Here is a 26,140-nt window from a genome sequence, read left to right on the forward strand (position 1 = left end):
TCTGATAAGGGCAGGCGGCTCAGGGCGTCCGCATTGTTGTGATGCTTTCCTTCTTTATACACTATTGTGTATTCGTAGGCTCTCCAGGTGACGGCCCACCGCTGGATCCTCGGAGATGCCATTTGTGGCACGGCTCGCATCTCACTGAAAAGTGACAGCAACGGCTTGTGATCTGTCACTATGCTGAATTTCCGTCCATAAATGTACTTGTGGAAGCGTTTTATTCCAAACATGACTGCTAGTCCTTCCTTGTCCAGTTGTGAATAGTTTTTTTTAATAGTTCGTGATGTGAATCCTATTGGTCTTTCAGTTCCATCTGCCATACGATGAGACAAAACTGCACCTACTCCGTACGGTGATGCATCACATGCCAACACAATGTCCTTCTCTGGGTCATAATGCACCAGCACCTCTGCTGACTGCATCATCTCTTTTGACTTCTCAAATGCAGCCTTCTGTTCCTTTCCCCACTGCCACGTTGTGTCTTTGTGTAGCAGTTTGTGCAGTGGAGCGAGAAAGGTGGACAGGTTTGGCAAAAACTTGTTATAATAGTTTAATAGTCCCAGATAAGCCTTCAGCTCTGTCACGTTTGAAGGTGTAGGTGCCTCCTTGATTGCTTGCACCTTTTCATTGACTGGGTGTAGTCCAGTTGCATCCACCTTGTGACCTAGAAACATCACTTCCTCACTCATGAATGAACACTTGCTCCTCCTGAGCCTGAGATCGGCATCCTTTAACCGCTGCAACATTTTGGTCAGTGTCTGGAGGTGTTCTTGGTCATTTTTTCCTGTAAGAAGGATATCGTCCAGGAATATGGCCACATGAGGGATGCCCTGCAGCAATCCCTCCATTGTCCGTTGAAAGATTGCTGGGCTTGAAGACACTCCAAAAGGTAAGACTTTGTAAGTGAACAAGCCTTTATGTGTGTTTACGGTCACATACTTTTTTGCGTCCTCATCCAAGGGGATTTGGTGGTATGCGTGACTCAGATCTAATTTTGTGAACTTCTGTCCACCTGACAGGCTGGCAAACAAATCTTCAATCCTGGGGATAGGATAATGCTCTAGTTTTGACACTAGATTTACTGTCAGTTTGTAGTCCCCGCACAGCCTAACTGAGTCATCTGGTTTAAGGACAGGAACTACAGGCGCTGCCCACTCGGCATACTTAACAGGTTCCACTATGTCCTGGGCTAAGAGACGGTCTAATTCTGCCTCCACCCTTCCTCTCATCGCATATGGGACAGGTCTGGCTTTAAAAAACCTGGGGGTTGCTTCCTTGTCCACATATATCTTAGCTGGGGGCCCATTAAACCTCCCTAGCTCCTCTTTGAAAACCTCAGCATGTTCCCCGAGAACCTCCTCTTAGGTCTCCTCCCTGATGTGGTGAATATGAGGTTCTGATCTCCACTGTAAGCCTAGCTCTTTTATCCAGCCTCTGCCTACTAAACTAGGGCCTGTTCCTGTCACTACTACCACAGGTAGGTATTTTTTTGAGTTGTTTTTACTCTGCACCTTGACCCTGGCTGCTCCCAAAACATTAACTGTGTGTCCTGTATACGTTTTAAGTAGGGCTGTCAAACGATTAATTTTTCTAATCGCGATTAATCGCATTTTTTCCATAGTTAACTCGCGATTAATCTCTATTAAAAATATTATATATGGTGCTTTGGACTTTCAACACTCCAACAACTTTTAGACCAGACCTAGTAGGCCTACCTAATCATAACACATGATGCATGAAACTCACACAGAATTGAAACAAATTGCATCCAGTGGAAATTGCCCTTTACTTTGCTACACCTCTGCCTGGCCACGTGCATTTGTTGACAACAGAAGCCGTCAAAAAATCAATACATCGCCACGTGCATTTGTTGACAACAAAGCCGTCAAAAAATGAATGGATGGAGCTGTGGATATATGTTAGACTGTGTATATTTGTGTAGCAACCAACTTGAAGGTGCCTTACCGCCACCTACTGGACTGGAGGTCCCACACTCCAGTCCTCCAGTCCAGCAGACAGAGGACAAAATGGGCCGCGATTAACAGCGATTAAAAAATTTAATCGCGTTAATTTTTTTAATTAATCGCATCGCGATTAACGCGTTAACTCTGACAGCCCTAGTTTTAAGTCTGACTCTGCATGGCTGTAGTTTTGGTACCTCTTTTCCCCATAAAGTTTTGTACACAGATTGATTAATTACTGTCACCCAGGGCTGTAAACTAACTTTTTGACTCACCTGCCAAGGGGACCGGTAGATGAAAAAATCTACCGGCCAAGGACATTTTTTACCGGCCAAATAATAAATTGCCTCTTTTCGTTACATTTACAGTACATCAGTTTCAGCACTTTTCATTGAGATAACAGTATTTTATAGCAATACAAGCTTAGAAAAGAAGCCAAAGCCAAATAAATTGTAATCTTATTGAATAATCCAAACATTCCAAATTGGGAAACCTTAACATTGCAAAACTAACAAACGAAACACTTCTATTCTATTCTATTCTATTCTGTTACTCAGAGATGTTCACAAGTCTTTTTTTGCAAGTCCAAGTCAAGTCTCAAGTCTTTGTGGGGTGAGACTTCATCAAGTCTCAAGTCTTTGGTCACAAGTTCAAGTCAAGTCTCAAGTCTCCAAAATATAAAAGTCTCCTGTCTCTTCTGGTTAATGACCCTTCTATCAACTGCTGCTATCCGGTCTATTAAGAATACTGCACAGCTAAATCTAAGAAATTTAAAGCATTTACTGTATTATTATCACTCCTTTATTAGCATACAGTACCTATTTATTAGTTGTTTATGATCACTTTAAATAGGCTATTGCAATGCAATATGAAGAAAACACACAATGAATTTTCCTTTAAAGAAAAACTGTATCTAGAATCAAGGCTGCTCTGCCCCTCTGCATGTGTCTGACAGATGAACTGCTGTTATCATTATTTTTTAATTAGCTCAGTCAACTCGTGGGGGCGTGTCGACCCGTGCAGACTTCCATACGGGCCTTCAGTCATATTTCGCAGCAAAAAAACAACAACAACTTATCCTACAGTAGCCTGATATGTGCCAGACCAGTTATGCAGCAGCTAGTCCCCGTGAAGGAGGGCCAGACAACAGACGTTGTGCCTCACCTGTACGGACGGTGCGGCTATAGGCTATTTAAAAAAAAAAAAAAAAAAAAAAAAGCCGATTCACAGTCACCTGTCACTCACTCGCAGCTGACTGAGCTGTCAGAGGAGCTCTGTCCCTCTCTCTTGTGTTTGGCTGCACTCTGGCACGAGCCAAAAATAATAATAATGATTGTTCACGAGTCCCAAAACACGAGTCCAACTAGTCAAGTCTGAAGTCTCTGTGTATGCAACTCGAGTTCGAGTCGCAAACTGAGTCCTCATCTCTGGTCTATAGCTCCGTGAGCGCGAGAGAGATAGGCGTCGCACACACACAGCTGCGGGGCAAAAGCGCTGTCAACCGGCGCGGAGAAATGCACGTCTGGTGTGGAAGGGAGGGCTCTGGCTCACGCGGAGCGCGGCGCTGTAGCGCTTCCGCGGTGTCCGCGTGTGACACTGGCGTGAGGCTACGTTGCTTCTGAGGGAAACTGTTTTCTACAGCGGGGTCGTCGGGGGAGCTACTTCAGTGCGACACAACAACAACAACACGGGACAAGCAGGACAAACATCTACCCGCCCCCGTGGCGTGTAGCCCTCCAAATTTAAGTCGCCAGGGGAATATTTTAGTCGCATTTGGCGAGTGGCGACCGTTAGTTTACAGCCCTGCTGTCACCCCACATCCTGAGTCAACTTCAAACTGTATGTCTGTGTGATTAACTTTCAATGTCTCAACAAATGGCTCTTCTGACGGTATCTCTAACACGTCTAGTTTGTACAGTGTAAACATGACCTCATCTGTGTCTGTCTCATCTGTTCCCTCTACCCCTTGACTAACATAGTTAGCTCCCTGAGGTTTAGCACATTTGTTTGACTTTTTTACTCCACCCCATTTAGCTTTTGCTACATTAGCTGAGCCTTTAGATCTACACACTTTTTGAATGTGACCAGTTTTACCACACTTGTGACAGGTTTCACTAGCAAACCTACAGTCCCCAGCCCTATGCTGCTCACTCCCACACCTGTAGCAAGACTTCCACTGGTGCTTACTAGAGCTCTGCCTCGCCGCCATCTTATGCACAGCCTGGGGCATCCTCTCGTGCGGGGCAGCAGACTCCAGCAACTGCAAGTCTCTCACATCCTTACTGGCCGTCTCAATGGCTTGAGCCAGCTTCAGCGCCTTGTCGAAGGTCAGGTCCGGCTCTGACAACAGCCGACGCTGAATGCGGTCGTCGCCGATCCCGCAGACCAGTCTGTCACGAAGCATCTCTGATAACTTTTCTCCATAGTTGCAATCCTGCGCCAATTTCCTCAGCACGGCAACATATTCCATAACTGATTCTCCAGACCTCCTTGCTCTCGAGTTGAATCTGTAGCGCTGCACAATCTCGCTGGGTTTAGGGTTGAAATGGTCCTTTAGCAGCTTCACGAGCTCATCAAAGGACTTGTCTCCTGGTTTAGCGGGGCTAACCAGGTTCCTCATTAGACTGTAAGTCTAACTGCCCACTGAACTGAGCAAAATAGCTTTCTGTTGACCAGCATCTGTTATCTTGTTAGCCACAAAAAAATGTTGGAGAATCTCACAATATTCCTCCCACGTCTGAGTCCGGTTATCGAACGGAGCCGTACTTCCGACCATAGCCACTGCCATTTTTATTTTGTTAGCTTTTCTGTTGCAGCCACTTAGCAGTCCAACTTACGCATTTGTGCGCTTTCTCACGAGGCAATCCGCTGGAAAAAACTTTATCCTCGTCGCCATTTATGTAGTAACTCACACCGGAGTCATGGTATCTCAAGAAGAACTGGTTTACTTCACTTTAACCCGAGAATTGCAGGCAGGGTATACATCGACATACATCACATTAGGCTGGTCACGAACATCAACAACCCTCACTTCCTCTGTGTGTATTACTGGTTCTCTACACCCACTGCGCCCTCTTGTGGGCATTCTCTATAGTACATCTCCTTACTACAACATCAAACTGGATAGCTGCTCAATGTAGTGCAAGGAATTACGTTTTTAATGGAACCTGGCTAAAGCAGAACACCACAGAAGCTGAGATCCAGCTGGAGGAGCAAGAGACACCTGAATTTCCCTACTGGGATTAATAAAGTATCTATCTATCTATCTATCTATCTATCTATCTATCTATCTATCTATCTATCTATCTATCTATCTATCTATCTATCTATCTATCTATCTATCTATCTATCTATCTATCTATCTATCTATCTATCTATCTATCTATCTATCTATCTATCTATCTAATGCTACATCAAGCTGACAGAGTAGCTTCATTAGCCAGTAAGCTAAGGGGGGGCAGCCTGGCTGTGCAAACCAATGAATCATGGTGCCGGCACGCCGTGGTAGTTTTGGGAGCGTGCCTAGTGTATGTTCCCATCCTATGTTCCCTCAGCCCTATGTTCCCACTGGACTCTCTCTACCTATCTAGACTCTATCTATCTGGCCTGTCTAGCTTCTACCTGTTCTTTTTACTAAACTTCACCAACTCTTTTCTTCATTGCCTAAACCGCTGGATGGCTCTGCTCTGTATCCGGAGCCCGGTCGGGACCAGAGATGGACCACAGTGATATGCTCTGATTGACTTGAATGGGATCGAAGTGCTATGGAAGTGCTATGGCATGCGCAACAGAGACAGAGACCCAGCTACGACAGTGCAGCGAGGAGGAAGCTTGGATGCTAATGTGTAACAATTTGAAATAAAGGCCTCTCTCAAATAAAAGCCTGCCTTCAATAAGGGCCGGGTCTCCTGGGCAGTCTAGTGACAGACAGCCAATCATTTAACAGCTGTGTAGTTGGGTTGCAGCGTCATCGCCAGGTGTGTTTATTGACAACACAACATTGTGTAGTGAGAACGTGACGCTGAAAGAGAGGGGATCATAAACAAAAAAGGACACATTGGTTTGTTGGTATGGTATATGGTAACCAGTGTTGTGCTAGTTCATGAAAAATAGTAACTAGTTACTTCATTAAAAAAGTAACTCAGTTAGTAACTCAGTTAGCTACTGAGTTACCAACTCAACTTTAAAACGTTGGTTGATTGAATTCCCCTCTAACCGTCATTTCAGTTCTGTAACCTACTGATGCTGATGAAAAAAAAAATGTTTTTATCTGTAAAATTTTCCCATCATCATCATCATCATTATGCTGCATGATGTCAGCATGTACAGCAGCTTGACCTAACAGAAGAGAACTGCAAAAAAATCTTGAGGATACGTACTTTGACTGAGTTACATTCAAGAACTAGTGCTACATGGATCCTGCCAACAACGCCAGAATGTGGCAAGGTGAAGAGGGCCCGGGCGGGCTTCGAACCCCACACTCCCAGGTAACAGTCATGCGCTCTAACCACTTGGCCGAAGGGACATCCCCTTGGCCAAGTGGTCATGATCAATTGGAGGCATAGTGACAGGACCCTCAACTGTAACACATAACTAACAACTACTGAAATCATGGAAACGTAATACAACTCCACCGGTCCGGCAGAGTTCATTGAATTCACTGGAATCGCTTGAATGACGTCATCAGAGCAATCTGTTGAATTGTTTCAAACTGACGAGCGACTGCAGCTGAGTGACAGAGCGATTTTTTTGGAGCGACAGCGACAAAAATAAAAGGTCCGGTGTGAAGGCACCTTTACCCTCAAACTCCACAGTTCAGTGCTCTATAGTTATTAATCTTTTCACATGTTTCCAAGAACCATATTCTCATTCATCATGTTTTCATTCAAATCTCGTAGTTCACTTTACACAGACTTTCATGCCACAGCAGCCGTGGCGATCACCTTCTCTGAAACACTCTACTGCGATTAAATACACTGAGCCGCGAGCAGCATAACACATCCGTCTGTAGATATTAAAACACGGCACCTGCATGTTTGTGATACTGTCAGGAAGCACTGGTAGGGTTTTTATGATTATGTAGAATTCATCTTGGGGTTGAGAGAAGTTACGTACTACAGCTTTAAAGCAACACTGTGCAGCTTTTGCTCAGCAATTGCAACCTCTGCGGCCATTGGTGGTAATTACACAACACTGACACAGAGACAGGACAGAGGAAGGATTAAATGTCTCAAATATCATCTGAATATCTTCAGAAACTAATAAGTATGAATCGGAGCATTTACTTAAATGTCTAAAAACAACATAAAAGTAATAAAAACATAAATGATAAACTAACAACAAATAATAAAAAAGTTAAATTAAGTCTTGTGCCTGTAATTTTTAGTGTCCACAGGACCTGAATTAACAAATAGTAAACAATGGTGTTACTGCACGAACAAGGACCTGATTGTTTCAAGTAATTTTTTAATCACAGTAAAAAAAAAAAAAAAAAAGAAGAAAAAAAGGAAAGGAGCGTGTAAGAAAAACATAAACATAACAGCTCCAAAGGGTCACACTATAATCTCCAAAGATCTAGACTGCCCTGTTCAACCTATGTGCAATGTTATTACAAACTTAAAGTCCCCCTAAAGAGGCATTTTAAAATTTGTAAAAATGCTCTGCTATGACTATTCTTTGACTAAAATTGCTTACCTACACAAAGATGTTTAAAATAACTCTCCAAGACACTAAAAACACGTCCATTATTTCTCCCTCATTGAAAAATTCATCTTCTATTCATATGCATGACTGCCTGGTCAGGGTTGCTAGGTAACGGTGGTGTGCGTCAGGGGCAAGGCAAGGCAAGGCAATTTTATTTGTATAGCCCGTTTTTACAAACAGTTTTGTCTCAAAGGGCTTTACATGGCATCACAACAACATCCTCTGTCCTTAGACCCTCACATCGACTGAGGAAAAACTCCATGGAAACCCTTTTAACAGGGAAAAAAGGGAGACAGAAAGGTGATTTTAAAACACGAAGCTCACGTCAGGTTTCACGTGCAAGCTTGTGTTTCCTCCGGCGAGTAAATGTAAATTTGAATGTAAACCGAAATGTGAATAAAGTTTATAACAAAGAAAAAGAAAAAAAAAAGAGACCACGTCGGGACCCGAATACGGGTCTCCTGCTTATAAGGCAGCGACGCTGCCGCTCAGCCACCGCAACTAACTGCATAGCTACATACACTGCATCTATCTCTTTATGTAGAGTGTCACTGTCATGGTGAACTACTACAGCAAATAACGGCTGCAGAGAGCCGCCGCTGCTGTGAATTTAGAGTTTTTTAGGTGCTCGCATCCAGGGGCCATGCCCAGAGTCTCTGAGTTGCTCGGTAACAGGCTGGTATCACCGTCCTTCACCGCTCCTCACCCGAACACGAAGCAACGTCGCCGTCATCGCTGTTTAACGTACGTTACTCCCGCTTTGTACCCTGTTCATATTTTATGTAATGAGATGGGGGGAAAATCAACGGGATTGGTTGCTACAGTTTTGTGACGCACGAAAACTGACTCCAATTTGAAAAATTGAATCCAGTTTTTTCAGAGTCTGGTATTGAGACGTATTGAAACTGCATTTTCAAGTCTAAAATGCTCAGTTATGGCGTGGATTAGCAATTTTGCTCCTGAAATGCCTTGTAACAGAGCCCACACACTAAATTGACATGTTAATAATTTTAAAAAGTGCATTTTTGGTTTAGGGGGTCTTTAAACTGTGAGACACCTCCATAGTCAGGTGCAAATATGACTTGACCCCAAAAAAATTCTAACAAAAGGTTTCTCAGTTGTTTTTTATAGTATTAGATGTCCTTAATAACATACTAAAAGTTTACCAAAGTTTGACCACTAGAAAGGTGTTATTTTCAAGATGGCGTCCAAGATGGATAGGAAGCCTGAGGAGACACCACAGGTGAATAGGGTAAAATTTTTAACTAACAGATATCACCATGAAACTTCCCAAGTTTATCACTTACATTAAGACAAATATTTTTTGTATTACAAGTTTTGTCAAATTGTATGTTTAAATATGTAAATGAGGCAATATCTCATTAAATATGCGCTAATTTGCATATCCGAAATCTGAACAATGGATAAAAGCCACTTTCAAAATTCTTGTTTTATTTTGTTGACATACTAGAGTCAGAAGTTTTTACAGAGGGGATTTTGGATATCTCTCTTTATCACTCTGTAAATGAGAAAATACTGTCACCAGCCCTAAAAATTCAAGTTGGTCGTGTTTTTAGGAGTAAAATGTTGTATAAATCAGGCTATGAATGATATATCAACAATCCCCTCTGTAAAAACCTTCAGAATATAGAAAGGGATCAAACTGGAAGGTTTGGTGTCTGTAAGTGCTGCTGAAGTGGAGATTTCGGGCTCTTATACAACATTTTACTCCTAAAAACACGACGATATTTGAATTTTTAGGGCTGCTAGTATTTTCTCATTTACAGAGTGATAAAGAGAGATATCCAAAATCCCCTCTGTAAAAACTTCTGACTATAGTATGTCAACAAAATAAAACAAGAATTTTGAAAGTGGCTTTTATCCATTGTTCAGATTTTGGATATGCAAATTAGCGCATATTTAATGAGAGATTGCCTAATTTACATATTTAAACATACAATTTGACAAAACTTGTAATACAAAAAATATTTGTCTTAATGTAAGTGATAAACTTGGTAAGTTTCATGGTGATATCTGTTAGTTAAAAATTTTACCCTATTCACCTGTGGTGTCTCCTCAGGCTTCCTATCCATCTTGGACGCCATCTTGAAAATAACACCTTTCTAGTGGTCAAATTTTGGTAAACTTTTAGTATGTTATTAAGGACATCTAATACTATAAAAAACAGCTGAGAAACCTTTTGTTAGAATTTTTTTAGGGTTAGGTGCTTTTTTTTCATATATGCACCCGCCTACCAGGGTGTGGCACTTATCAACTTTATAGAGCAGGTGTTTTGGAAGCAGACTAAGAATGGGGGTAAATTGTCAGAAACCTGCTAAGTGCTTTGTTAAATTAACCTGACATGCGTCTGTCTGTATGAAATGAAATGAATAAAGTAGGCTACTTTCTTTCAGAATAGACCTCAAAGTTTGTTTGATCACAATGAATATTATGAGCTGTACTCACCAGTGTCTGAGCAGATGTTGACAAATCCTGATAAACTGTTGTCGAAGTTATTTGTCTTCAGTCAGGCTCTGCTGTCGCTCTGAAGCACTCTAACTTTTAGCCTTTTTGCTACACCCAAGCAGCACTCCATGCACTGTGTTCTTGATTGCACTCTAAGTTTCATTTCAGGAATGTGACGTTAAAGTTTATGGACTTGCTCCACCTCTCACTGCAACTCCCTTCCTGTTTTATTCCCCACTTCAGATTTAGTAACAAAAAAATGATGATGATTTAAATGTCTCGCTGTTGTTAGTTATTCTCGGCTCTGACTCTCTGTTTCTTCATCTGTCAAATGATATTGGCCCCGATTGTGTTTTAAATTTTGAAATAACTTTAAATCAGTCTTTTTTTAATTTAGTGAAATATGCAGGAAACCTTACCTGTATACAGGTAAGGTGATTTTTTTTAACCCTAAAAATGACAGTTTAGCGTCATAATATTTTATATTTACTCATTTGTTTCTTTATTAATTTGTTTATTTATTTAAAGATAGGCAGATACGACATAACGCCAGAGACTATAATCTGCAGCTTTGCAGTCAGGCGCTGGCCGGGCAGCTCCTCTCTCCGCTGCGGGGTCCTGACGGGTCCTTTCGGGTCCTTCCTGCCTGATCCTCCGCAGCCTCCTCCTGACACTAACCCGTTCACCGGAGAAAAGACTCGAAGCTTCGGTGAAATCCTCCGGTAACCGAGCGGCGCCGGGATCATGATGGGCGGGAAGTCGAGCGCCATCGCAGCGGGGGTTTGCGGGGCGCTGCTGGTCGGTTACTGCGTCTACTTCGACCGCAAGAGGCGGAGCGACCCGCAGTTCAAGAGCAGGCTGCGGGAGCGTGAGTGCTGCTGCCGCTGACCTACAACCTAAAACCTCCTTCTGCACCTCCTTTTCCCCTTCACCTCCAACCTTCTCCTCCTACTGCACCTCCTCCTTCTTCACCTCCAACCTCCTCCTTCAACCTCCTCTTTCTCCTCCTTCTTCCCCTTTACCTCCAACCTGCTCCTCCTTCTCCTTCACCTCCAACCTCAAAACCTCCTCCTTCACCTCCTCCTTCCCCTTCACCTCCAACCTCCTCCTCCTTCTGCTTCAACCCCCAACCTCAAAACCTCCTCCTTCTCCTCCAACCTGAAAACCTCCCTCTTCTCCTCCTGCTCCTCTTCCCCCTCCAACCTTCAACCTCCTTTTTCTCCTCCTTCTTCCCCTTCGCCTCCAACCTTCTCCTGCTGCACCTCCTCTTTCACCTCCTGCTGCACCTCCTCCTTCCCCTTCACCTACAACCTCCAACCTTCAACCTCCTCCTGCACCTCCTCCTTCCCCTTCACCTCCAACCTTCAACCTCCTTCTCCACCTCCAACCTTCTCCTCCTGCTCCTCCCCCCTCTCCTTCAACCATCAACCTCCTTCTGCTCTTCCTCCACCTCCTCCAACCTCCTTCTGCTCCTCCTCAAACCTTCTCCTGCTGCTCCTCTCCCTCCTCTTGTCTTGTTCTTCCTCCGTCCTGCTCCTCTTTCTCCTTCACCTGCTCTCGCACCTCCTCCTCCTCCTCCTCCTCCTCCTCCTCCTCACCTTCATCCAGGCCCGGTTCGGTTTACCCTTCTCTGTCTGTTTGTCCCTGTTGTCACCGTCGGTAACGGTCGGTATAGTTCTGGTATCACCCGGTTCGGTTCGGTTCGGTTCGGTTCGGTTCTGGTTCTGGTTCTGGTTCGTGTGCTGCAGCCGAACTTTCAACAGTTTCTCGTTAAATCGGCGTTAAACCCGGTTCTGAGAGCAGAAGTCGGACCAGACTGAGTTCAGCTCAGTTCGGCTCATTGAAGCCTGAACCGAACCCATTCAGAGAAATATAGTATAACAATGTAGTTTTATTGGTGAGTCATGAAAAACTGTGTGTTTTATAGTTTATATTATCACTTTATTTAAATATTATCTCAGAGAAATTATTCATTTCTTTAATCAAAATAATAATAAAAAAGTCAATTTTAGCTGAGTCATGTTAAACAGTCAGAGTTTATTGACATTCAAATATTAATTTATGAGTTAAATGTGACGTTATCAGGGTCTTGCTCATGGGCTCCTCCTCCTTCACAGCTTGTCGGGCTCTGCAGTAAAAACAGAACAGTCTAGTTCCTGTTGCACTTTTTATTTTCTTGAGTTTAATAAATAAATGAATAAATAAATAGCAGCAGATTGAACTTTGAGCTGGAACATGGTGTTGGACCCGTTGACTGGTTCTGATCCGGCCTCTTGTTGTGTCACAGGGAGGAGGAAGCAGAAAGTAGCCACGGAGAGGGCCGGCCTGGCTAAGGTAAACACCGTCTAACATTATATAAGTTGAGTTTGTTCTGTTTGTCTCATAAACTCCAATGTTGGATTTTAAATATGTGATGAGATTCCTAGTGGAAGCTTTTATTTTGAAGGAGGAGTGGGGTTACTGAGCCCTCAGTCTTGTCTGACAGCAGCACTTCCTGTCAGCCTGAGAGACTGAACTGAGGGAAACAGAACCCACACACTCCTGACCTTGATCCTGGTTTAACTGACCCTGATTTAAAGGGATAGTTCACCCAAAATTCAAATTGCACTCATTATCTACCCACCCTCATGTGGACTAAGGGCTGGGAGAAGTTTCAGAGTCCTCCGTGGCTTCTCTGAGTTACAGCGGGGCTCCGTGCAGCACTGCATGTCCATATGGCGGTTGCAAATGGATACCAACTGTCTTCGTAACAAAAAGACACACCAAAAAACATCCAAATACCTCCATAGTGCTCGTCTGTAATGTCCGTCTTGTATTGAAGCCCCGACATGAGAAATTGTTAAGAAAAAAATTAAACAAGTCTATATTTTAAGCTTGTTTGTAGCGGAAGCTCCCAGTGTTGCTCTGCCGGAATCTCACGAGATTTGCGGAGCCGTGAACTGGGTGTCAATGCAAATCACGCGAGATTTGCACTGACACAGGAAGGTCAGTGAACTGAGACACTGGGAGCTTCCGCTACAAACAAGCTTGAAACACAGACTTATTTAATTTTTTTTGGAACAATTTCTCATTTCGGGGCTTCAATACAAGACGGACATTACAAACGAGCAGCATGGAGGTATTTGGATGTTTTTTGGTGTGTCTTTTTGTTACGAAGAAAAGTGAGCTCCGTTCTCAACCGTCATATGGACATGCAGTGCTGCACGGAGCCCCGCTGTAACTCAGAGAAGCCACGGAGGACTCTGAAACTTCTCCCAGCCCTTAGTCCACATGAGGGTGAGTAGATAGAGTGAAATTTGATTTTTGGGTGAACTATCCCTTTAACCGATCCTGGTCCTGGTCTAACCGGTCCTATCCTGAACCCTGCAGCTTCCGGACCTGAAGGACGCTGAGGCGGTGCAGAAGTTCTTCCTGGAGGAGATCCAGCTGGGGGAGGAGCTGCTGGCTCAAGGTAACAACCAGCTGGTCCAGGTTCAGCTCTGGTCTCGCCGTCTCCCTGACGACGCCACCTAAAAGGCCCCATGGCATGAAAAATGTGATTTTGGTTATTTTTTGGTGCTTGGGGAGGTCTCTGGGCCACGTATATACTGCCCCATGCATCAAACGGTCACAAACGGAGAAACACACACCGCCCATTTGTAGGAACTGTCCCTTTAAGACGAGCAGATAGCACTTCCTCCTTTCTGTGATGTCACACACAAGGTAACTCCGCCCACCGTGACCAGTTGTTTTTTTTTCAATTTTTATGAATGCAGCTTAGGTTTCAGTTACTTGCCTGTGATTGGCCCGACCACATGCCACTCAAAAACAGTCAGCCAATCAGAGGAGAGGTTCTCATTCTCTCTTCTGATTGGCCAAATGACCTGTGCCTGCTAGAACTCCAGAAAGAGGCAACAGAAAGGGGCAGTATAAACGATATGAAGCAGATCACAGGTACTCAAAACCAATGATACATCTTGTTAGGGATATCAGCAGGTAAATAAACCCAGAGAAAAGTGCACAGCATGGGGCCTTTAAAGGTCCTAATATGGTCGTGTTCCTGTTTCCCTCCCCAGGCGACTATGAGAAAGGCGTGGACCACCTGACCAACGCCATCGCGGTGTGCGGTCAGCCTCAGCAGCTGCTGCAGGTGCTGCAGCAGACGCTGCCTCCACCCGTCTTCCAGATGCTGCTCACCAAGCTGCCCAGCATCAGCCAGGTAGCACACACACACACACACACACACACACACACACACACACACACACACACACACACACACGGTCCAGAACCAGTTACTCCTCCTAACGCCGCTGGACCCGGCAGCTGCCAGGTCAAAACTACACCCACAAAACCAGCCACAACTGCTCCAGAACTGGTCCAGAGTCAGACGGGTCCAACAGGTCCAAATTCACCCAGACTTAAAGGGATAGTTCAACATTTTGTCAAATTGGCCCATTGCCATAATCCCTATAGTCATAGCAGTAGGTTCGTTACCTTTAATTGTCGGTGCAAGCTATTTTTAGAACGGCGGAGCAGAGCCGTGAGCTGCTCAGAGCTACGCTACATCAGAGGCTAATGGGATTTCTTGGTTTCTCATCAAACTCATCAAATACACAATCCAACAACTCCACAACGCTCTGGTGGACAAGTTGTGACCTGCACATTCACCACGCTATGAGATAATAACACAACGTTACCACACAGAGTTGTTTTAGAGGGAAATACATGCAAAACCGCTGATGCACGTTGCTTTCAGTGGCAGTTTTTCATCAAGCAGTCTCTGTATTTCCCTCTAAAACAACTCTGTGTGGTAACTTTGTGTTATTATCTCATAGCGTGGTGAATGTGCAGGTCACAACTTGTCCACCAGAGCGTTGTGGAGTTGTTGGATTGTGTATTTGATGAGTTTGATGAGGGAAACCAAGAAATCCCATTAGCCTCTGATGTAGCGTAGCTCTGAGCAGCTCACGGCTCTGCTCCGCCGTTCTAAAAATAGCTTGCACCGACAATTAAAGGTAACGAACCTACTACTATGACTATAGGGATTATGGCAATGGGCCAATTTGACAAAATTTCCTTTAAGTGTAATATCTGCAGTAGAAAGGTCTCTGCCCCTAACCTCTGAGAAACACCGGCATCGGAGCCAAGAAGCCCAACTCGACTCTTCACCTCTTGCTTCAGCTCTGATTGTTTGATTGTTTGTTTGTTTTCTTGCAGCGGATCGTGAGCGCACAGAGTCTGAGTGAGGACGATATAGAATGAGGGGAGGAGCCAGACAGAAGAAGCCCCGCCCACCACCGCCTCGGCCGCCATCGCTCCGGCCGACGTCCACCTCCACCCAGGCCGGCGGCGTCCTAAAGGGAATTAGTTTTTTATTCCTGGCAGTAGTGTTTGTGTTTTTTTTTAACTCAAATTACCCGTTTTGGGGTATTAGACCATCTGCATCAATCAACAGATAAGCTCCGCCCCCCTCCCCCTCCCCCTGCGGCCGCCATCAGCAGCTCCCGGTCCTTCTTCTTCTTCTTTATCATCAGTGGTAGAAAGTTTATCAATCGATCGGTCGGTCGATCGTCGTCTCTCTGCTCTGACGCTTCACTGAGTATTTATTGTTTTGTTTAAGAGTCGTCTTTATTTTCAGTCTAGACTTAAAAAACGCTTTTTAAAAGTGATGAATGTTTTCTTCATGTTAAAGAGGAAAGAAAATATAAATTAAAAAAATTAACTAACAAACAAGTCAATTTGTGTCCGTCCTGTTTTGTCGGTTCTTTCTTTCTTTATCTTTTTATTTATTGGGTTTCACAACGTTTCAGTCCTGGGTTGTTTCTAAACTGAGGAAAGACACTGTTGTTTTTTTGGTTGTTTGTTTTCTTTGTTTTAAATTTTTATAATGTTTCTGATTTTGTATTTTTTTACTGTATAATGGGGATGTCACGATTACAGATTTTCTTAGTACGATTATTGTCAGAGAAATAATCACGGTGTTACGATCATCACGATTATTATGCATCAATAAATTTCACAAGACCATGAATGTGTAAAATCAAATATAGTCAAAATATAATGACATTACTAATCTCTAAATATAGGACCAGTTATTAATCCCCCGGGGGGGAAGTGTTTGAAATATTTAACTCATTAATTGCCATATATACCAAGTTTATTTTTTAAAATTACAAATGACACGCTAACATTTAATTCCCACCAATTTAGTGTTACGTTAGATAAATGGACCAGTATCTGCGCATCTTCCTTTACCTTGGCGCCACATCTGCAGATATGGTTCCGACATAATCTTTTTCGGAAAGTGGCGGTATTTAGGAAACTTTACGATCAATTAATTGTGGCGTTTAATACCGCGATTAATTGTGAAAGCAAGTAATTGTGACATCTCTACTGTATAATTGATATTGCTGGACCCCAGGAAGAAGAATAGCTGTAGCTTTGCTGCAACTAATGGGGATCCGAATTAATAAACAAATAAAGAAATTTAAGTTAGTTTTAAGGTGAACACAGACTGAACCACTGGTGAGTTTTTGTTCAAAAAGTTTTATTTCAACAAAATAACACAAACCGGTTTAATCTGATACAACAACACAACACAACAAGGAGAAATAAAGTATAAATGTTTTTTTATTATTATTTTACAGTGTGAACTTTGTGTTGATTTGATGTTGTTTGACAGACTGGAAGGATGAAACTACGGTGGCCCAGCGAGGTCCAAAAAAACATTGCAGATTTTGACCCCACTGGGCCACCGTAGGGGAAAAAAACACAGATTCATTGTGTTAAAGTGAAACTAAAACACTCGGGTCGGTTTCTCCTCAGATGTGCAGACTTTTCTTCTTGGGCCTCACTTTCCTCTTCAGCTTCTTTTTAGTCTTTTTGGTCGGATCCACCATCTCTCCTTTGAAGGAGCCCGAGCTCTTCGTCGGCCTCGGCTGGTTCCCCGTGAACTTCTTTGGGAACTTGAACCCGCCGCTCTTGCCCGGTCCCTTTGCGGGGCCCTTTGCGGGGCCCTTTCTGCCGGCCCTCGCTGTGGTGGCTGTGTTGTTGTTGTTGTTGTTGTTGCCGCTGTTTGTTTTGTTCTTCTTCTCTTTCTCCTTCTTCACCGACCTCTTCACCCGGACCGACCGACCCTCCAGCTTCGACCCGTCCAGTTTCAATGCCAGCTGGACCGAGTCGGCGCCCTGCAGCGGGACAACAAAACAGCTGACCTTTCAAAATAAAACTCTCTCGGACTCTGAGGCTTAGGCGGTTTTTTAAATCGACTTAAAGGGATATTGTGACATTAGTTTAACCCATGGTCTAATGCTTTTTTACATCAAGGACCCTAAATTGACACAAATTACTGTAGACCACGGACCCCCAATGGACAAGATTTTGAAGCAAACACCAGAAATACACAAATATTTGTTCTGAGACTGAAGAACGTTACTTTTTTAGTCAATGTACGTTCAAATTAGGGCCAATGGCGTGAATTTTTGGAAATATTGTTGAGAAATTTCTGGAAAAAACTGGTACAATTTCTCTAGAAACGTTTAAACATTTCTAGAAGAAAGTGGTAAAAGTTCTCAAAAGAAATCTAGAAAATAAGTGGTAAGATTTCTAAAAAAAAAAAAAAAGTTTGAAAATTTTCTTTAAAAAGTGGTAATATTTCTCAAAAAAAAAAAAAGTTAAAAAAATTTCTAGAAAAGTGGTAAAATATCTAAAAAAATAAAAATAATTTTTTTTTTTTAAGTGGTAATTTCTCAAAAAAAAGTTTTGAAAAATTCTAGAAAAGTGGTAAAATATCCAAACAAAAATATACAGTATAAGTACAATTTTTTTTTTTTAAGTGGTAAAAATTTCTCAAAAAAAAAAAAAAAGTTAACATTTTTTTTTAGAAAATTGGTAAAATATCTTAACAAACAAATAAGTAATTTTTTTTTTTTTAAAAGTGGTAAAAATTTCTCAAAAAAGAAAAAAGTTTACAATTCTTTTAGTAAAGTGGTAAAATATCTAAAAGAAAAAAAAAAAAAGGAAATTCTTTTTTAAAAAGTGGTAAAAAGAAAAAGTTGGGGACCCCTTTGAACCTTCTGAAGGACCCCCTCTAACGCCCAATCTATTTGTCCTGGAGTCGCTACAACTAGAGAAGCTTGTGGTCGGTAACTTGATCTCTGGGTTCTACTGGGTCTGACAGCGTGTTGGACACACCGGAATATCCCTTTAAATGTCGGTCACTTCAGGTGTTTGTTGGTAAAAAACGGAAACATTCAGAGTCTCGTACCTCAAACAGGACGTAGCCGAATCCCTTCCCCATTCCAGAGTCCCGGTCCCGGACGAGTCTCACCGCCTCCACCGGGCCGCAGTCCTCAAAGTGTCGCCGGAGCGCCAGGTCGCTGATCTCTGAAAACACACACAGACAAACACACACACACACACACTTCCATCAGCTTTACTTCCTTTTGCTGTCAGGAAAATATATTTTTGTTAAAGTTAAGAGCTCAAGGCTCCACCAAACACAAAATGCCAAGAACAAAATTAGTTTAAAACAAAGATACAAAGAGTTTCAGTATTTACTCATAAATACGATAATTAGTTATAACATTGACATCATCCCACCAATATTGATTTAAAAATTCTTCTTAAGTCAAAATATTCCTGTTATGTTGTGTTGTTTAGGAATGAATATAACCATGTTTTCTTTGCATTATTATTATTATTCAAGGTCTGAAAAGACTTAATATCATTTTCTGCCAATTTTGGGAAAAGACACTGTTGTCAGTAGTTAATAGAATTCAACAAAAACAGAGAAACTCTGTGGTCTCCTCAGTATTTCTGTGGCTGTGTGTATACATTATTTTGTATAAAAAATAAATTAATATAACCAAGTCAGTGCATAAAACAGACTAAATATGTGTATTTGATTATTAACATTTGCATATTTTGCATACATGTCTTACATTTATTCATTTTGTAGTTTTTTTATGTGTTAAATTCATTTAAAGTGTTTCAAAAATGTTTATATTTATTATAAAATAATATTGATATGCATAACTGTTAACAGGTTTTGGACCAATGTTCATATATTACAACAATAATTAATCTACATATTAGTTTATTGAGTCGTGTTCTTCAGGACTCAAACTCACCGAACGACAGATTCCCCACGAACACGGAGCGTTTGTGGTCGTGTTGCTGCTGCAGCAGAGGGAAGAAGAACAGTGACATCATCAAACAAACATGGCGGCTGACTTTTAGTCGGGTCGGCGGCGGCGGCGGCGGCGGCGGTGGAGAACTTACCGTCGAGCCGTCGGCCACTCTGTCCACTCGGATGTGAAAGTCTTTCTCGATCTCGAGGCCGTTCCTGTCGGAGCAGACGCAACGTTAGCTGTTAGCCGTTAGCAGTTAGCCATTAGCTGTTAGCCGCTAGCTGTTAGCCGTTAGCGCCACATGGTAACTTCAGGTGAGCTGCAGGTAACTGACCTTTCCAACGCCTTGGCCACGCCCTCGTCGTCTTTAAACACCACGTAGGCGTTCACGCTCTGCTTCTTCGGATGAATCTTACGTCTGTGGAGTGAAAAGAGAAAATTAAACAAGAAAGAGAAGTTGTGAACGGATTAATAAACCGATAAAACTAAAACATACGAAATTTTGAGAAACTAGAGATCAAATTCTTTGTTTCCATAGAAACAGAAAAACTATGATGAAAGTGAATTAATATCGAAAGATCTCAGTTTCCTTTTCGGCTAAAATTGGTGTTGAAAACAACTCGTGGTCGAGTCCTTCACAATAAAAGCCCTGAGTTCATTATGTTAATTATGTAATTAATTATGCAGCAGAGGAAACATCGTCAGACGTACTGGATCGCTGCGACTTTACGGGACATGGTCGGATCCTCTCGGACCTGCAGCAAACACACAAGCAAATGAGGTCGTCAGGAACAGGAAGTAACAATGTCATTATACGCAGTTGAGACCCCGCCAATATAAAAGTCAAAGGTCACAGCAACATTTTAAAAAACCAATGGATTTTCACAATAAAATTTAAAATAAGATAATTTTTTCCACATAATGACACAAAAAGTTTCTATTTATTCTAATTTTAGTATTTTATCTCAATAACATATTGATGTACATCATTTATATGGATGTATACAGTGTGTATATTTTTCTTACTTTTCTAATCTCTCGTTTATTTTGCTTTACCATGCCTTCACTATATTATATAATATAATATAATATAATATAATATAATATTACATTTTTATATGTATGTGCGCGACTGGATATTTGAATTTCCTTTGGGATCAATTAAGTATAAGTAACTAAATCTAAATCTATAATCAGTGTTTTTAAGGGATAGTTCACCCAAAATTCAAATTTCACTCATTCACTCATGAGGGTGAGTAGATGATGAGTGAAATTTCAATTTTGGGTGAACTATCCCTTTAATGTGATGTGTTACTGGATGATTGTGTTGTTGTTGTTGTTGTTGTTTACCACGGAGCGGAAGCGGATGGACTCGATGGATCCTTTGTCTCTGAAGAGGCTCCTCAGCGTCTGAACGACAGAGACACAACAACAACATCATCATCATCAGGTCTTTTATTTTGAAATCTGATTCTTCATCAATAATCTGTGAACATGCGACACTGATAAAATTATGGATGTAAACAAACGAAGTGTTGTCGTGGTAACGGGGGCGAGCGGGACCTTCTTGGTGCAGCTGACGGGCAGGTTGCCGACGAACACCGTCCTCTTCCTCTTCACAGCCTCTTCCTGTTTGTTCGCCTTCGCCCGCTGCCTCTTCATCACCCAGAGCTCCGCCTCCTTCTCTCCGCCGGCCGACTCCATCGCCGCCGCCTTCCTCTTCCTCTTCGCCGCCGCCGCCTTCGTCTCCTGCCCTCGCTCGTCTTCGTCGGCCTCCTGCAGAGCGCTCTCCCTGGGGGGATAAAGAGAAAGAGAAGGAGATAAAGAGAAAGATACTTGAATGAATTGAATTGAATTGATTAAAGCAGAAGTAAGCGATCCGGTGGTTTTGGCTAAATAAGACTCATCACATTAAAAGTAGCGTGTTTTTAGACACTTTTTACTTCTTTAAAGCAGATTTTCACTTAAAATAATCTGATAGCGGAGCAAGTTTTTCTTTCTTATTACAAGCACACACAAAAACTTCCTTTCTCTGGGAGATTTTTCTACTTATTTCAAGTGAAAATTAGTTTGAAACAAGTGAAAATGATCTAAAAACAAGTTAATTTTTAGGTGATGAGTCTTATTTTAAAGCAGAAGTAAGTGATCCGGTGGTTTTGACTAACTTCCTGTCAGCAGATGGAGTTAGCAGTCCCCGCCCTCGTCCCTACGTCACCACATTCAGGCGCATCCCTTGGCTGCACACACAGAGAGGACCGCCCCTTTATGCCGTTCTCTCTCCTCATTGGATAAAGGTTGTAGGATACAAGGAAAGTTTTCTCCTCGGCTCAGAGCAGAGCAGAGTGACTGACAGACCCATGTTTCAGACCAAACACTCTATAGAAGTGATTGCTGTCGGAAGATATAACTATTTAAGACTTATATTAACACAAATATTCCTCTTACTTCTGCTTTAAGAGAAAGAGAGAGAGTTAAGCCGCTTTCCCACTAAAATTAGCGGGTCGACGCAGGTTTTTTAAACGCGGGTCGACCCGCTAACAATCGGCATTTGGCTCCTTTCCCATTGACCAAAATGAGCCGGGTCTGACCCCCCGCTGAGGGATCAGACAGAGCAGAAACCAGTCGCCCCGCTCTCATCCGCGGTGCAAGAAACACACTCAGTACGTTTACATGCAGAGCTTAATCGAGCTTTGCTCAAAATTCGATTTTGGCGTCAAGTCAGACTTCTGTCCTTGTCTCAATATACATGCAACTGAGAAAATCGAATAACTGATGGGTCCGCCCCCTCATGCAGCGTCACCCGTTGTTTCAGCAGGTTAATAATAATAATAATAATAATAATAATAATAATAATTTTCTGTCATCTTGTAAAAAACAGAATATAAACAACTTAGTAAGCTTAATAATAAATTCTCAACTGCAGTTCCCGACCAGACGTGCCAGTCTGGGCTTCCTTTCTCTCTCTCTCTCTCTCTCTCTCTTGATAAAACACTCTTGCTGGTGGCGCTGTGTGAAATGCATTGAATCAGCGCTGATGTTGGGTTTTTTTCTTTACTTTGCCAGGTTCAGGCAGCTTCTCTGCTCCACTTGGTGCTGTCTTTACTGTTGTGGAGCAGCGCACATGCATTGTCCAGTTATACTCCGACTAAGGTGTATACATGACGGAGAAAATCGAATTCCAATCGCATTATCTGGGTGTCTTAATCGGAGTTTGAGAACTCCGACTTTAGTTGGACTAAGGTGTTTACATGCACTTCAGTTGTCCAGTTGTAGTCGGATTAAGGCAATAATTCATTTTTTTCAAGTGTCATGTAAACGTACTGACTGTCATGCCACAGCCGCCCGCTGCGGAGTGTGAGGTCAATCGTTTTGGTCAGTGTTCTTTGATCTTTTGATCCCAGTCTGGAATGAGAGCAGAGCGGAGCAGAGCTTCGTTTTGGTACGTGATATGAGACGCGACCGGCGCGATGACGTGGCGTCATCACATAAATTAGCTGGTTGACGCGGGTCTGGTGTTCCCACTGCAAGCCGAGCAGAGCCGAGCCGATTGAAGGCGATTTTAACCCGCGGCAAACGACTCGGCAAGCGACGCGGGTTAAAATCGCCTTCCATCGGCTTGCAGTGGGTCGGTGCGCCTTTCCCACCGCCACCCGAAGCCGGTTGTTAGCCGGTTTAAACTGTTTTTTTGGCCAGAGGGAACAGGGTTTTAGATCCTCTCACCTGTTCTCCAGTTTCTCCTCTCCGGCTGTTTTCACCTTGGTCGTCTTCTTCTTGGTCTTCTGGCCTGTTTGACCTTTGACCTCTGGAGTTTCATCCTGCTGCTTCTCCTCTGACTTCTGAACCTCAAGCTGCAGCAACAACAACAACATAAACAACATAAACAACAACAACATCAACAGCACTAGGGTTAGTGGGGAGGCCTACTGCTGCGGATCCACTACCCTGGCCCCCTCCCACCCCTCCATCTGACCTCGGCCAGGTGGAGGGGATGTTTCCTGGCTCTACCACTCTGGTAACCATGGTAACCCTGGTAACCCTTCCCCTATGTGGGCAGGGGGGAGGCCATGGCTGTGGATCCCCTGCCCATCAACCTATCAACTCATCAATCACAGGGTTTCTGCAGGTACCAGCAAATCTAATTTAATGCTTTTTAATGCCCTTTTAATGCCATTTCAAACATTTTTAATGCATGTGACTGCAAATACTATACATGTGCGTACATACACTTACCTATATACACATTCACAATTACCCAATTACTTGGTTCTGCATGTTTATCACACCAATAGGGGTGCACCGACTGCAATTTTCTGGCCAATCACCAATTTTTAAAAAGCCTGACCTGCCGATTCCGATTTTTGCCGCTAGCGATTAAAAGAAAAAGAAAAGTCAACAGTAGCCTGCCACCACCTATAAATATAAATTTAGAAAATACTCCATTTCTTCACCCACGTTTAATTTTACTGTAGATTAACTGTATAATCCCCCTATTTTTCTGCTCTTTGTGCTCTATAGGGATGTAATGATATCAAAATCTCACTGTATGAATCAATCAATTTTTTAATGCCTTTGAGAATCGAATTTAATTCCTTTTAATGCCATTTAAGGCCTTAATTTTAGCAAAATATATTTAATGACTTTTAATGCTTTTTAATGACCCGCAGAAACCCTGAATCAGTTAATCATATCTATCACATCCGGTTTGCCTGTTCACCTGCTGGCTTTAATTAACATCCCTGGTTCTCTTTTAGTTTTTTAGTATGTTTTTTTATTTGAACTTGTTTTATGAGTATTTTAAACTATTTATTGCACTCTCCGCAGTCCGCACTTTCTCTTTTTTTTTCTCTCTCTCTTTTTCTCTCTTGGATATGTGTGCCAGTGTTGCTACTGTAATGTATGGATTGTGTATGTATGTTTTACAAGTACAAAGCAGCTGTATTATGCCCAAGATGAATTTCCCGCCCGGGACAAATAAAGTTGATTTGATTTGATTTGAACACAAGACTGAACAGCTGATTCATTCATAGTCCCTAAACTCTCCTGTTGGTTTGTTACTCAGCTGTTTCTGCAGGTGTGTGTGTGTGTGTGTGTGTCACCTTGGGCGCCGGCTGGAACAGCAGAGATGTGGTCGTTGCCGTGGCGACGGTGGCGCTGCTGAACAGAGACGACAGCGAGGAGCCGGCGGCCGCAGATCCCTCTTCCTCCTCCGTCTTCTTCTTTTTCTTCTTGTTCTTCTTCTGCTGGAACAGACTTCCTGACACCAGACCGACCACGTAGTCGCCTACTTCCTGTTGCTCCGACGCCGCCTCGTCGCTGAGGAGGAGGAGGAGTCAGAGGTCAGAGGTCAGAGGTCAGAGGTCATTATACAGCGGCTTCAGGCTGTGACTATAATATATAATTATAATATATCAGAAACAACAGAGAAGAACTAAGTCTCCTGTATCCCAGGGTCCCTGAACGCCTCATCATCACTTTATATATTATTTACTTTTATTTTCTAGCAATTGAAAATAAAAACTCTCCAAGAGGACGATAATAATAATAATAATACAGATGAAAATTAAAAACAGTATAAAAGTGCAAAAAAGATACATTTTTATCAGGCGTTTAAATTTAAAGGGATAGTTCAACATTTTGTAAAAATGGGCCCATTGCCATAATCCCTATAGTCATAGCAGCAGTAGGTTCGTTACCTTTAATTGTCGGTGCAAGCTGTTTTTAGAACGGCGGAGCAGAGCCGTGAGCTGCTCAGAGCTACGCTACGGAGGCTCATTATGGGATTTCTTGGTTTCCCCTCATCAAACTCATCAAATACACAATCCAACAACTCCACAACGCTCTGGTGGACAAGTTGTGACCTGCACATTCACCACGCTATGAGATAATAACACAACGTTACCAGACAGAGTTGTTTTAGAGGGAAATTCATGCAAAACCGCTGATGCATGTTGCCTTCAGGGACAGTTTTTCATCATCAGTCTCTGTATTTCCCTCTAAAACAACTCTGTCTGGTAACGTTGTGTTATTATCTCATAGCGTGGTGAATGTGCAGCTCACAACTTGTCCACCAGAGCGTTGTGGAGTTGTTGGATTGTGTATTTGATGAGTTTAATGAGGGAAACCAAGAAATCCCATGAGCCTCCGTAGCGTAGCTCTGAGCAGCTCACGGCTCTGCTCCACCGTTCTAAAAATAGCTTGCACCGACAATTAAAGGTAACAAACCTACTGCTATGACTATAGGGATTATGGCAATGGGCCAACTTGCCAAATGTTGAACTATCCCTTTAACATAAAATGGAGCAAATAAGAATAACAGAAGACGGGCAAATGAATTTTTATCAGCCTCATCATAGCTGCATCCTCTTTTAATTTGAAAGGTACAAATCTTCACAGACAGAGAGTCAGTTTTCAGTCAGTTGCTTTGTCACTTAACTGTAAACCAATAATTTATATAATGATCGATAATTATTCAGTTTATAAGAAGTAAACTGTGTTTTATAATAAACCAGGTAAACAAACCTGTTCTGGAGTTTTTTCTTCATCGTTTCGTCGGGAAACTCTGACTTCCGGTCCGTCCTTGTTATGATCGATAACTAATAATAATAATTAAACTACAGCGTGTGTATTAATTTAGTTTATACTTTAACAACAGTAATAACATGTTGCCACGGCGCGTTCACACGTTTTCTCTCCGAGCAGCTCGTTGTACCACTGAGAACTACTTCCCCCGGGGAACACGGCCGCGGCCACACAAAGGTTCCTACCGGCCAGTCCTTCAAAATAAAAGTCACCTGGCGCCACTGAACTGCGCATTTCCGGTCCGATACCACACGATTTATAATTTAAAAAGGATAATTTAGCGATTCTAAGAGAATAAAATAAACATGTTTACTT

At 42.6% G+C, this 26,140-nt stretch overlaps 2 protein-coding genes across 3 annotated transcripts; one reads left to right on the plus strand and one right to left on the minus strand.

The window, feature by feature from the left end:
* Positions 1–10,732: 10,732 nt before the first annotated feature.
* On the plus strand, positions 10,733–15,839 carry tomm20b (translocase of outer mitochondrial membrane 20b). The gene is made up of 5 exons (XM_085786952.1): positions 10,733–11,001; positions 12,421–12,467; positions 13,503–13,584; positions 14,189–14,331; positions 15,333–15,839. The coding sequence occupies exons 1-5, from the start codon at positions 10,878–10,880 to the stop codon at positions 15,375–15,377; spliced, it is 441 nt and encodes a 146-aa protein (XP_085643078.1). The 5' UTR covers positions 10,733–10,877; the 3' UTR covers positions 15,378–15,839.
* An 868-nt stretch (positions 15,840–16,707) lies between these two features.
* rbm34 (RNA binding motif protein 34) lies at positions 16,708–25,968 on the minus strand. 2 transcript variants are annotated; one of them, XM_085786788.1, is made up of 11 exons: positions 25,766–25,968; positions 24,343–24,559; positions 22,967–23,094; positions 20,810–21,038; positions 20,597–20,656; positions 19,958–20,001; positions 19,581–19,664; positions 19,398–19,461; positions 19,247–19,292; positions 18,382–18,500; positions 16,708–17,302 (listed from the first exon to the last, which is right to left on the minus strand). In XM_085786788.1, the coding sequence occupies exons 1-11, from the start codon at positions 25,786–25,788 to the stop codon at positions 16,937–16,939; spliced, it is 1,380 nt and encodes a 459-aa protein (XP_085642914.1). In that variant the 5' UTR covers positions 25,789–25,968; the 3' UTR covers positions 16,708–16,936. The 2 variants fall into 2 exon arrangements, with proteins under 2 accessions (XP_085642914.1, XP_085642903.1); XM_085786777.1 differs by having other exon boundaries at positions 19,247–19,295.
* Positions 25,969–26,140: the final 172 nt, after the last annotated feature.

Source organism: Trachurus japonicus, chromosome 1, assembly GCF_045865225.1.
Source record: "Trachurus japonicus isolate A0001 chromosome 1, Traja_1.0".
NCBI lineage: Eukaryota > Metazoa > Chordata > Actinopteri > Carangiformes > Carangidae > Trachurus > Trachurus japonicus.

Excerpts from the sequence above, each read along its gene's own strand:
- tomm20b (XM_085786952.1), top strand. The coding sequence starts at position 10,878 with ATGATGGGCGGGAAGTCGAGCGCCATCGCAGCGGGGGTTTGCGGGGCG. Across the intron at positions 11,002-12,420 it reads CAAGAGCAGGCTGCGGGAGC|GGAGGAGGAAGCAGAAAGTA; the intron begins GTGAGTGCTGCT and ends GTTGTGTCACAG. Across the intron at positions 12,468-13,502 it reads AGAGGGCCGGCCTGGCTAAG|CTTCCGGACCTGAAGGACGC; the intron begins GTAAACACCGTC and ends TGAACCCTGCAG.
- rbm34 (XM_085786777.1), bottom strand. The coding sequence starts at position 25,788 with ATGAAGAAAAAACTCCAGAACAG. Across the intron at positions 24,560-25,765 it reads AAGAAAAAACTCCAGAACAG|CGACGAGGCGGCGTCGGAGC; the intron begins GTTTGTTTACCT and ends CCTCCTCCTCAG. Across the intron at positions 19,665-19,957 it reads CGTAAAGTCGCAGCGATCCA|ACGTAAGATTCATCCGAAGA; the intron begins GTACGTCTGACG and ends TTCACTCCACAG.